At 34.6% G+C, this 13,539-nt stretch overlaps 1 protein-coding gene across 2 annotated transcripts in view; it reads right to left on the bottom strand.

Annotated features, from left to right (window-relative positions):
• VAV3 (vav guanine nucleotide exchange factor 3) overlaps window positions 1-13,539 on the bottom strand; it is a 451,154-nt gene that overhangs the window by 216,451 nt on the left and 221,164 nt on the right. For both annotated transcript variants that reach the window (XM_051993189.1, XM_051993190.1), the window contains exon 9: window positions 9,616-9,715. In XM_051993189.1, coding sequence (XP_051849149.1) covers window positions 9,616-9,715 — 100 coding nt within the window. The remainder of the gene's footprint in view (window positions 1-9,615; window positions 9,716-13,539) is intronic.

The raw sequence follows: 13,539 nt of genomic DNA, 5'->3' as shown, positions 1-13,539 counted from the left end.
GATAAGATATATGGACTTTTCTTCGTTTGTGTAGAAAAAAAAATATTTTTTTAAAAAGTAGGGAATAGCAGATAGATCCAAGAAGTAAGCAACTCTAAATCAAGGCCTTTTGAAAAAATAAAATGAGAGCAACTTTTTAAATTGTCTGTTTCTTGCCTTTGTTGAATGGAACGCAGGAGAGGGCTAGGAGCCCCAGGTCTTTCAGACACCATTAGAGGGAAGTCCCAAAAAACAAATAAGATTTGATAACGTATATTTCTATCTAATCAAAGACTTTACATCTAGGATATAGGCCCAGGCATACTGGGCATTTCAATAGAGAACAAAAACCCCAGAACATCTGAAGCTTTCCAGGCAGCTTACAGAAGCAGAAAATCTCAGAACTAGAAGGGACCTCAAAGATTATTTAGCACAATATATATCTGAACAATAATTCTCTCTAAAATGTTTCCAGTAGAATATAAGTTCCAACAACAGGGATTATATATACACAGATACACACACACACATATATATATACGTATATACATATATGGGTGTATGTATATATTCTCAGTGCTTAGAAATATGCTTTGCACATGGTAGAATCCTAATAAAATTCAATGATTCACTCAGCAAGCACCGTACTACCTGATCACAATACAAAGACTAAATGAGACAGTCTCTGCCTTCTAGGAGATTACATTTAGGGGAAACCAACATATACACATATAAATAGATACAAAATCTATACAAAGTAAACAAAATAATTTGCCCTGAAGATCTATGATCTAGCAGTTATCCAATCTGCTAGAAAATCTCCTTCTTTCCTCAAGGATCCAATATATATTATTTCTGTCCATCTCTACTGATCTAAAAAATTTTCCTTGTGCCATATAGACCTGAAGTCTGACTCTTAGTAACTTCACATGGTGCTCTCAGATCTGTTATTTGGAGCCAAACATAATAAATTTTCTTAAAATATGTGAAGAGAATTACAATAATCCCCTTCAGTCTTTTTTTTTTTTTTTTTAAAGTTTAACACTCTCAGTTCCTTTAACTGATCCTTACTTCCTTAAATCCTTAGCAGACAATATCTTGGCCACTCTCTAAGGGCCAAAGCAGCAAGAGGATTCATTTCTTAGTCAAAGTGTGAATCTGTGGTCAAGAAAATTGAACTCAAATTCTTTTCAGTTCAGCAGAAAGATTCCTAGAGAATTTTTCTTGTCTTTCCCACTGGCTCTGCTTCTGATGCTCCAGATGTATCCATAATGCCTCACTTGTTTTTTTCTGCAGAAGCTTCCTTATGCTACCATGGCCTTCTCATGCAGGTGGGCCATTCCTCTGCCATTATGGCCTCTTTTTCCTATTAGTAAGCTCCTCCTGGAAGCTCAGGCAAGCCATCAAAAAATATTCTTTATTGCTCTCCCATCTCCCCCCTTTTTACTTCTCTTTTATATGAGAATGTAAACTCCTTGAGGGCAGAGACTCTCATTTTTCATGCTTTTGCATCCCCCATGTTTTATACAGTGACTGGATCGTATTAAGTTTTGAATAAATGGTTGTTGACTGCCAGGTTGTAAGGGATGAAAAGAAGCCATGGCCCTCTCCCCCATGAAACTTACTATCCAGTAGGGGAGAAATAATAAGCACATAAGGAGTTATAATATAGTATGAAAGAATAATTTGAGAAGTACAGAATGTAGTGGAAGAAACATTTCGGGTAGTATTGTAATGAAAGTACAAGAAATGGTTAGTTGTAACCATTTCTGTTTTTAGGACAGTTCTTTATGTCCCTTTCCTTTTTTTAATTCTCCTATCCAACAAAAATTGTTTAAAGTGATATTTCTTGTAGTTCATCTTATCTATTAAAACAAATTAATTCCTCCAGCTAGACACGATTCTGGAATCTCTCTTGCCCTCTGTCTGACCTCTCCAATGTACTTACTCATTTCCTAATAATAAAAAAAAATATTAGCGGATATTACTACTGCACTCACGGGTTTGCAAAACATTTTATATACTTTTTTTTATTTGATCCTCACATCCTTGTAAGATATGTACCAACAGAGACCACATTCTCAGGAGCTAAGCCATCCAATTTTGTATTTTCTGGAAGAGTGCATCCTTTTCTTCAACCAAGCTGGCTTCTAATGCCCTATTATTTTCCACCTCTTGCTGTCAAAACTGAATTCAATCAAAACTACCATTCCAGAGGCAATGGATCTTGCCAATGGATTACCCTATTGTTTCACTCTCTATCTCTGTCACTTCCCAAACAAAACACTAGTCACTCACTACACCCCATTAGAATGTCAGCTCCATGAAGGCAGGAAATTCCTCAATATTGTGTTTGGCACAAAGTAAGCACTTAAATGGAACAACTAGGTGGCACACTTGAATAAGGTGCCTGTCTGGAGCAAGAAAGTTTCATCTTCCTTAGTTCATGTCTGGCCTCAGACATGTGTGTGATCCTGGGCAAGTCACTTCACCCTGTTTGCCTCAGTTTCCTTGTTTATCAAATAAGTAGAGAAAGAAATGGCAAATTACTCAAGTACCTTCACCACAATAATCTTAAATGGGGTCATTAAGAGTCAGTTATGACTAAAAAGTGATTGAACAACAAAAAGCACTTAATATTTTTATTTATTCTTTTATTAGTCTATCCATTTTGCTGATGATAAAACAGTTTTAACTTCAGAAAAGTTAAATACTTACATGAAATATAATTAGTGTCAAATGTATGATTTCTACCTTTCTGGTGCTAAATTTAGTGTACTTTCCACAATACACCACTGTATTTCTCTAATGCTAATCTCAGTCCCAAACACCCAAAACAGTGCAGTTTGAAAACTCTATGAAGAGTCTATATTGTTTCCTATTTGGGGCACTTAGTTGTTTAATGAATTGAATCATGCTCATTGTGATATTTTAATTTGTCAATGAAAAGCTTAATTTGTTTTTAAAGGAGGTTCCAGAATTTTTAGGCTCTGTTCACCTGTTAAAAGCACTCTCTCTTGCATGCTTAAAGCACTTTGCACCTCAGAGCACCCTTTATCCTCCATAGTGTATTAAATTGGCGTGCTTTGGATCTCCCCATCTAGACTGTGATCTTCCTGAAGCCAAGGAGTGCATCTTATTTCCCCTTTTATCCTCCAAGGAATATAGGACACAAAGCACCTTGCACATATTAAGCACTTGATTAATGCTTGCCAGATGAATCAATGAATAGACAGTTTTAGCTATCAAGGATGTTGGAGTGCCATCTCATGGCCACTTGGGCAAACAGCAATCTGCCTGATCCTAAACAACTCTCAGGAGAAAAGGAGGGAAAAGAAAAATATGAGCCCATCCTGTTAACTACCTCCTACAATGACAGATAACACTTCGTGGACACTTAATAAAGACCTGTTGTTTGACTGATTGCTAAAGAGTCTCAGAGACAGGAACTAAGTGTGAAGGTGATGTGTGTTGCAGAAAAACCTGCCATGGTACCCTACAAGTTTATCCCTGCCAAGACAATGGCCCTGAAAGTCTTTTAGAGTAGCTAGGATAAAAATGAGGAAACTCCAGGGGAATGTTGGAGCCAGCTTGAGCCCTCCAGTAGGTTATTAAATTTTCAGTGTGAGCATGTGCACCTTGGAATTCTCCAAACTCTGTAAATTAAGACTCAGGCTGTTATTTTGTTGGTTATCTAGCCCAGAGGTATCAACTTCCAAGTAGCAAGATTAAAATGTAATTAGAGAATATTTAAGAAAATAAATAAAAATCCAATAAAATATTGAAAACATTACATTTTGTAAGCAAGACAATATGAGGCCCACAGGGAACTCTATATATGGTTTAGTGGTTCCTTTCTCTATTTGAGTTTGAAACCACTAGATAAAGGAAAATCTAGATATAAAAAGGTAATTGAGAAAAATATTAATTATGATTAGACTTAAAAGTGTATCCTGTGTTAAAAAAATTCTGTTGAACAACTTGTTAAACATTTATCAGCACATCTCTGAGAAACTCTGAAGAACAATGGGCATTGGCTGACTAGATGCAGCTGAGGGTCCCATGAGAACAAAATATTGTCCCAGATCCCTAGTTTCTTATAAGAATATCTTTTGTTGGTTCTTCTATGGTCTTGCTTTGGCAGAGACCTGAACTGAGTTCATGATGAATGACTGAATTTTCTTTCACATGAATAGTAAAGGTTGAGAAAAGGTAGGGCTGGGAAAGAAATTTAAAAGAAAAATTCAGATACTGAGGGTAGAGGGAGAAGGCAACTAATCAATACCAGAAGTCAGAACTGGTCAAATCAGTGAAGCAAAAAAAAAAAAAATACTGAGGCAGAAGAAAGTGTTGAAAATAAAAGCAGAATATGTCCCCCAAAAAAGAAATGGCAAGAACCAAGGTGTGATTTTAGGATTGCAAGAGATTGGTAATGGGTAATAAGCAAAAGGATGAGCCAGACAATTGTGGTACCTTTGAAAAAAACTGGCACTGAAATCACAAGATCTGGGTTCAAATTCTAATTCAGTAAAATTCTAGCCAGGTAGCATTAAGCGAACTTCTTAGCTTTTTTGGATAGCAAAATAAGTACAGGGATGAAAGACATGGATGGAATAGTACAAAGGGCAGGAGGGCAGTTGTCAGAGTCATTAAAAGTCAAGCAAAAGTGTGTTATATTTGATCCTAGAGGTGAGAGAAAGCCACAGTAGTTTATTGAGTAAAGGAGTAGTGAGATCACTTTAGGAAGATCACTTTGACAGCTACGAAGATGAATTGGAGTTACAAAGAGATTTGTGGGAAGACCAACTAGCAGGCTATTGTGAGCCAGCAGTGAGGCAATGAGTGCCTGAACCCAGGTGATAGCAGAATCAGCGGAAAGAAGGTGTCATATGCAAAAAGAAAAGATCACAAAGTTAAAATTGACAGCCCTTGACTTTGGATTAGAAATGGAGAAATGAGGAGAATGACACCTAGACTTAATGATATGAGGAAGATGTGAACTGCAGTGATTGGCATTGGGACTTAGGGGAGAGGATGGAAGCAAGAGATGTGGTCTTTAGAATTAGTAAAACTGGGTACCTGGGCATATGGGGTTGAGGAGTAGAAAAGAAAGAATCAAGATGGCTTTGATACTACAAAACTGGCTAATGGTGCCCTCAGCAGATATAGGGAAATTTGGTTGGAAATAATAGATTTAGAGGGAAGGTGATGAGTTCTGTTGCGGTTTTTTTAAAGCTTATTTTTTTTATTATAGCTTTTTATTTACAAGATATATGCATGGGTAGTTTTTCAGCATTGACAATTGCAAAACCTTTTGTTCCAACTTTCCCCCTCCTATCCCCACCCCTTCTCCAGATGGAAGGTTGATCAATACATGTGAAATATGTTAAAGTATTTAAATACAATATATGTATACATGAATGAGTTCTGTTTTAAATAATCTGTATTTCAGTTCTCTAAGGAAAATCCAGAAGGGAGTATTCAAAAGGCTGTTAATAATGAGTAACTAAAGTTCATGTGAAAAATTAGGGCTAGATATATAACTGTATGGACAGTGGATAGATAGAGCATGGGACTTGGAATCAGGAAGACTCATCTTTCTGAGTTCAAATCTGATATTTACTAGCTGTGTACCCCTGAGTAAATCACTTAACTCCATTTGCCTCAGTTTCCTCACCTATAAAATGATCTGGAGAAGGAAATGGCAAACCAATAATTTTGCTAAGAAAACTCCAGATGGAGTTACAAAGAGTCTGGTATAATACAACAAGAAATATAGATTTAGGAGTCATAGTCAACAAATCCATAGGGGCTATAAGATAACCAAAGACACAAGAGAATCCAGGATCAAATTCTGTGGAACACCTTCAATAAATAGATAAACAGAGATGTGGGAGAAACAGATGATTATCTTCAAGTGAGGATTAGTTAAATATAGTTAAATTAGTTAAATGTAGTTATATAGTTAAATAAGTTAAAGTTTAGTGACAAGGGAATATATAGATTGGCAAACAACCATCTAGTCCCAAACTACAATAATACCAGGAATGTTGAATAACTCCCTTCTCCTCAAAATAAAAGCTATTTCTAGCAGAACAACATTTAACTAAGTAATCGTGACCATTTTCCTAGCAATTAGCAAGAAAAAAATTCACATAGTTAATCTTCAAAAAAGACTTCTATGAAGCGGTTTACTGGTAGACTGAGTTTCCTTCCAATACGGACATTAAAAAGGCTTCTGTGCAGATAGACAAGAATGAATTAAGGCTAATAAAAAGGCTTGACCAAGTCATTTCTCAGTTCTTCAGATATCTCTATAAGGAGATATGGAACTGAAATGCATTAATTTCCTCCAGAAATTTCTTTTTCCAACGAAATCACATGTCCAGGAGGAAATAGGGTAGCTAGTACAGTTTTCCCAAGTATTGTCTTGGAGGTGAGACATGGTTGTCCACCATTATGATGAAGATTATTTTTTTTTAATTTAAATTTTATTTTATTTAATAATAACTTTGTATTGACAGAATCCATGCCAGGGTAATTTTTTACAACATTATCCCTTGCACTCGCTTATATTTCGTTTTTTCCCCTCCCTCCCTCCACCCCCCCCAAGATGGTAAGCAGTCCTATATATGTTAAATATGTTGCAGTATATCCTAGATACAATACATATTTGCAGAACCGAACAGTTCTCCTGTTGCACAGGGAGAATTGGATTCAGAAGGTAAAAATAACTCGGGAAGAAAATCAAAAATGCAAATAGTTCACATTCGTTTCCCAGTGTTCCTTCTTTGGGTGTAGCTGTTTCTGTCCATATGATGAAGATTAAATGAATAAACCTAAGTAATTGGTCTTGTTCAGTCTGATCCTTAGTGATCTCATTTGGAGTTTTCTTGGCAAAGATACTTTAGTGTTTTGTCATTTCTTTCTCCAGCTCAATTTAAAGATGAAGAATTAAGGCAACCAGAGTTAAGTGACTTGCAGAGTCACACAGCTATTAAGTGTCTGAGGCTAGATCTGAACTCATCAAGAGGAATCTTCCTGATTCCAAATCCAGCATTCTATTTATGTACCACCAAATTGCCCCACAAAAAGTTTAGACTCAGTGATATCACCATTAGATCTATACCTCTAAAAGATAAAAGAAAGAGAGGGATATAGATGGCTAGTTGGGGATATGTGACTTCTATTCTAAGTTAAACACCAGAAGAGTTGTCAGCAACACCTAGGTATGATAATCCACTGCTTACCTGTTTCTTGCCATGTGTGAACAAATTTAATTGAAATAATATTATAATCAAATATGATATTAATCTTCTTTGGTACCAGATAAGATACTAATATTGCTAAGACAAAATATAAAGACTTTGATTGTAATGCTTTTAAGAAATAGTCATAAAGATAATTATGGTATACTTCCTCTGGATAGAATGGGTCTCAGAGTCCGAAAGTCCTGGGTTCAAATGTCAACTAGGACCTATATAGGCTAAGTCACTATCTGTTGCTTTTCTTTCTATTTCCAGCATTTAGCAAAATCCACACACATAGTAGGACCTTAATAAATGAGTATATGGTATAACTTTTTCTCAAGTGTATAGTATTACAAGGCCTTCATAGTGATAATAAGATGAATCACTTGATAGGTAACTGGTTCATCTGAGTAAAAAGAATTTAACTATTCAAGCAGGCTGGGAAATGAGAACTAGGAAATGGTTCTAAGACAAGTTTATTCATCTCACAAAGACTATTTTCCTCTAACAGATGAGCACCAGAAACCACTTCAGTTGGGGCATTTACACCTTTTTAAGTCTTAGTAGGTTAAAACCCATTACAATAAACTCCCAGAAACAGTTTCAATTCTTCCTGCCCTGAAATTCCATTGTATTTGCTACTGTCAAAAATAAGCTGGCCATCAGCCTAGACTTGATTATCTTTACATTTTACAGAAATTCCCATTCGAATGCTATTTCTTAGAATGGGATTTGACCTCTGTTATAATCACATTTTTGACAACTTAATACATTTAAATCAACAGAAAATTCATTGTAATGGCCCAAGATCCCATCTTTTCCTATTCCCCTGAAAATGAGTGGCTAAAGCATTTTCAAGGAATGATGCAGAAGATCAAATATAGCTACCTGATTGTTAACAGATAGACCAATTTGAAAAGGCTAACTGCAGAAAAATGGATCTTGCTCTGGGTATCATTCTTTTCAAGAAAACCACAGATAAATGGAAGAGGTCTTTTGATGAAGACAGTTAACATACTATAGATGTGGGGACTGCATTTGAATACTGAGACAAAGCCATTGTTCACCTGCTTCTTGCCATGCATGAACAAACAAATTGAAACCAAAGATAATAGTGAAATCTTATTGTAACCAAGTATTTGTCTATCTCCTCTCCTTTGGTATCAAGCATTATCCTAATTTTATTGAGAAAGGGGAAAAAAAGTTTCATTTTTAAATTTAATTCTTTTAAGTGGAAATATAAAATGGACAGAAAGGTGTGATTTCACGATCACAAAATTTCAAGAGTTGAAAGGGGCTTCCAGTGGTCATCTAGTTTACTCAGCAAAAAAAAAAAAAAGAATCCCTCCTTCCAAAAAATGCATTTATTAAGTGCTGGCTATGCTTTAGGAACCATGTGAAGAATTTTACAAATATCATTTCATTTGATCGTCACAAAAATTTTGGGTAACTAAATTTCTTACAGAAATAGAAGTTAGTTTCCCCCACATGGAGCCACAAAAGACTATCTAGCTCAAAATATGATAATATCTAAGGTTCTCTCAAACATATTTCCTAGAAATATGTTAAAGAGCCATTATTTAAGACCTTAAGCTGAATCTGAGTTACATGTCATCATATATATTAACAATTAACTAATTGCTAGATTTAGGGGCAAGTACCAAGCGCAACCACATATAATAAAATACTTGGGAATTTGGGAGATGGGGATTTTCCACATTTGTATCAACTCATTACCTAAAATATTTAAAATCTAACTTAATATAGTAGAAAGGGCAGCACAGTATAGAGTGCTAGGTATGGAGTCAGAAAGACTCATTTCCCTGAGTTCAAATGTGATCTCAGACACTTATTAGATGGGTGACCCCGAGATAATCATTTATCCTTTTTACCTCAGTTTTCTAATCTGTAAAATAAACTGGAGAAGAAAATGGTAAAACATACCAGTATCTAGGCCTAGAAAACCCCAAGTGGGGATCATGAAGAATCCAACATGATTGACAAACACTGAACAATAACATATATGTGCAAATCTCCTCTTCTAGATTATAGAAGGAACCAACCATACTTTATCTTCCCACTTATGTCTAGCATATATTCTTACAGATAGTAGGTACTCTTTGCTGTTTGAATTTCTATTACATACAATGATATATATTCATTTTCTAATTGTCAATCTTAACTTTAGATTTAAAATAAGAATAATTAGAAAGTCTTTTATAATTATTATTTATATATTGCATATTTATAAATTATTTTAAGATATTATCTGCATGTATCAAAATCTTTGTATTTACCAGAAAAATTGTACATATCATAAAATTCTCAGAGGTTTATTTCACTGTTGTGTTTTCTCTGTGACATTAAAAGAAAAAAGTAAAGGTACCTCGAGTTTCAACTTGACATCTTCTTTTGTCTTAGAAATAAAGTCTAAACCAGAGATGGCTGACTCTACTCCGCTGCAATACTGCCCATAAATAACTAATCTGAAAGGTAAAAAAAAAAAAAAAAAAGGCAAAAAGGAGGTGAGGGGAAGAAAAAGAAATAACTAGCAAAGGAACAGAATGAAATGGAAGGCAGAGAGACAGAATATCTGTCTGCATAAAACCACAATTTAAAAAATCTGCAATTAACTACAAATCAATCTACTAATTGGCTACTAATCGAGTTAGCACTGACTACTAAATAACCACTAATCAGTTAATGAACCTTTATTAAGTGCTTACTGTGACTGGCCCTGTAGCAGCAATTAGAAGTAGCTAGATTGTGTCTTATGGACCTGGAGTCATGAAGACCTGAGTTCAAATCCAGACTGAGACATTTAATAGCTTTGTGACCCTGGAAATGTCACTAAACCTCTGTTTTCCTCAATTTCCCCAACTATAAAATAATAATAATAACAGTATCTATTTTTCAGAGTTGTTGTGAGGATCAAATGAGATAATATTTCTAAACATCAATGCAATGCCTGATAAGCATCGTAAATACTTAAAATATTTTTATTCCTTCCTTTTCCCCTCCCACCCTTCTGTACCCCAGTTAGAGGGCAAGAGTCAAAATAAGAAAGTATTTATACATCAATGAATGTGAAAACATGAATTTTCACCTAATATAACAGAAGACCTCTTGATTTTAGTCAGTTCTTAGTACAGTTCCTGCACATAGTAGGTACTTAATACATGTTTATTGATTGATTATTAGTTAATTGATTATCAGAGGTGAATTAAACATTGAGATTATTTTTAATAGTCACTTTATTTGTGGCATAGCTGAGTCTGTTTTTCTTATATTGCATACAGATAGTTGCCATCTGTGTCTTTTCACAGGTGATTCCCCCATAACTGGATTACTTACCTGTACCTAGCTTCCTTCAAATCATAACTCAATCATCGCCTTCAATATAAAGCCTTTATTAATCTTCTCAGTTATTACAATATTCTATTTTACTTTATTATAATACATACGTTATGTTTTGGAGGAAGAAGGAAGGAAACAGACTAATTACTTTGTTAGCATGGGAAACTCCCATTTCTCATTTAGGAATCTCCCCTTGCCAGTATAGATCAAAAGTTATGCTCTTAGATTTACTGTTTTAGGGAGTTGAGGGATACTGAAAGGTTAAGTGCTCAGGGTCAGTCAGGCAGTATACATCAGAGACAGGATTTAAACCCATTTCTTTCATACTGAGGCCAGCTCTCCATTCACTCTACCATGTTGCCTTTCTACTGCTACATATATTTGCTTCTCTGTGTCCATATTGTATATCTCAGGGTCATTTTTAATTTTGTATAGCTAGCAGACCTCCCAACCTGATAGGGAGTAAGTGACCAAGCTCAGGTTTTGATTGGAAGAGACTGAGAGCACACACAACTCAGATCCTAGAAATATGGTCAAGATCAAAGAAGATAGAATCAGTATATCTTCTTTTTTGCAGGACATTGTTGGTAAGTCTTATTTTCCCTGCCTGATGAGCAATGACTTAGCCATGGCAAGAAGCAAGTAGAGATCCCCATCAGTAATAGGACATCAAATAAAAATGAATCATGCTCCTGAAAACCATTCCTGGTAGCATATCCTGACCACAGAAAACATTAATCAAAGTTTGGTGAATTCAATTAAATGTATAAAATGAAAAGAAAGGCCTAGATGATTTCAAGAATGACTTCTGGAATGATTTCCCTTTCAATCTAATAGTTACTGAAATCCCTGAGTAGGAGTGATATTAATGATAATAGCTCATATTTCTAAAGAGCTTTCATATTCGTCAACTACTTTTAAATAGTCATCTATAAAATTATAGAGATTTTCTTGTTCTCATTATAAAGAAAAATAAAAGGCATTTTCCAGACTACACCTAAAAACTGTGCCTGTTCTTGATATAACAATACCACCATTAAGAATATATCTCAAAGATATCCAAAAATAACAGAAAAGAATATTATTTGTACAAAAATATTTATAGCACCTCTTTTTATGGTGGCTAAAAATTAGAAATTGAAGGAATGATCATCAATTGAGGAATGGCTAAATAAGCTGTGGTATATGATTATAATGGAATATTATTGTGCTGTAAGAAATGGCAAGCAGGATGATTTCAGAAAAGCTTGGAAAGATATGAACTGATGCACAGTGAAGTGAACAGAACCAGAACAAATTGTACACAGTAACAGCAATAACACTGTTTGATGAAGAACTGGAAATGACTTAGCTGTTCTCAGTAATACAATGATCACAGATGATCTCAAAGGACTAATGATAAAGCATACTATCTTCCTCCAGAGAAAGAACTGATATTGTTTGAATACAGACAAACATGATATTTTTCACTATTTTTCTTTCATTTTTTTCTTTTATTCAACTCTTATGTATTCAAATCCACTAATGTGGAAATATTTTATATGTCTATACATATATAACCTATATCTGTTGCTTAACATCTCAGGGAAAGAGGATGGAAGGAAAAGAAGGATGTAATTTGGAATTAAAAGCTTTAGATAAAAATGTTTTTAAAATAGAAAAAAAAAGAATATATATGTTTCTTGAGCATAAAAAGTCCAAAATGACTGCTTAGGCTAAGATTTTTTGTAGAAATGTTTGGATTTTCATGAATTTTAATAGGGGAAAATAGAAGCAGATAGATCACTAAAAATTAAGAAAAATACAAATTGCAAAAGCAACATGATATAGTGGATGTAGGGCAGCTAGACAATGCAATATAGAATACTGAGCTTAGAATCATTTTCCTGAGTTCAAATCTGGCTTCATAAACTTATTAGCCACATGACCTGAACAAGTCTTTTAACCTCTTTGCCTCAGTTCTCTCATCTGTGAAATGAGCTGGAGAAAGAAATGGCAAACTATTCCAGCATCTTTATCAAGAAAACCCCCAATGGAGTCCTAAAAAATCAAACAGATGAGGGAAAAAATGAGCAGCATAGTGGCTGTGATATCAGCTTTGCAGTAAGGATTTTAATCCTCCCTCTCCTCCTCTTAGATATTTAGTGGTTATGTGAATCTAAAGATTATTTTTACCATAGTTATCTGCAAAAGAGGACACTGGTCTCACCTATCTTAGAGAGTTACTGTGATGACTAAATGAGGTAGTGTAAGTACTTTACAAACAATAGAGTCCTATATAAATGTAAGTTTTTTATCATTAGACTTTCCTATTAATACAGAAGTTTGGTTTTATGTTACTAATCTGCATGTGCCAACATTTAGAGATGTTACTTAAATAAAGATATCATTCATTGGAATATAGAAGCCAGTCTTTTTATATAACTTTAATAATAATAGTGATTCTATCTGTATTCCCTCATTTCTACTTCCCCATTATATACTATCTCCCTCCCTTGAAAATAGAGATAATTTTGTTTTCTTGGTTTTCTTTTTATCTCTAGTGCTTAGCATGGGGCCTGGTACATTAAGCATTTAATAAATAGTTATCATTAACTTGTCTCTCTATTATCCATCTCTTTATTAGCTAATTATTTATCTTCATATGAAAATAAAATGAGAGGGGAGATAGGGGACTTTGCATCTGTGATGTAACTATGTCAAAAGTTAACTATTATTATTATTGTTATTATTATTTCCCTAAGGCCCACTCACCAAATAATGTCTTGTCAAAGGAGGAATGCAAAGGTTGAAAATATTGAAAGTTACTTTTCCGTTAAGAACTCTGACCAATGTGCTGGCCAATCATGATTGCAGAGGACTAAGGATTGAAGAATACTGCTTACCTCCTAACAGACAGTTGATAGAATGAGAATTCATATCGTTTGCCCATATATCTATATCTATATCTCTA

Source organism: Antechinus flavipes, chromosome 4 (assembly GCF_016432865.1).
Source record: "Antechinus flavipes isolate AdamAnt ecotype Samford, QLD, Australia chromosome 4, AdamAnt_v2, whole genome shotgun sequence".
NCBI classification, from domain to species: domain Eukaryota; kingdom Metazoa; phylum Chordata; class Mammalia; order Dasyuromorphia; family Dasyuridae; genus Antechinus; species Antechinus flavipes.
Note: the sequence above shows the minus strand (reverse complement) of the source record. Positions and strands in the feature narration are given on the sequence as shown.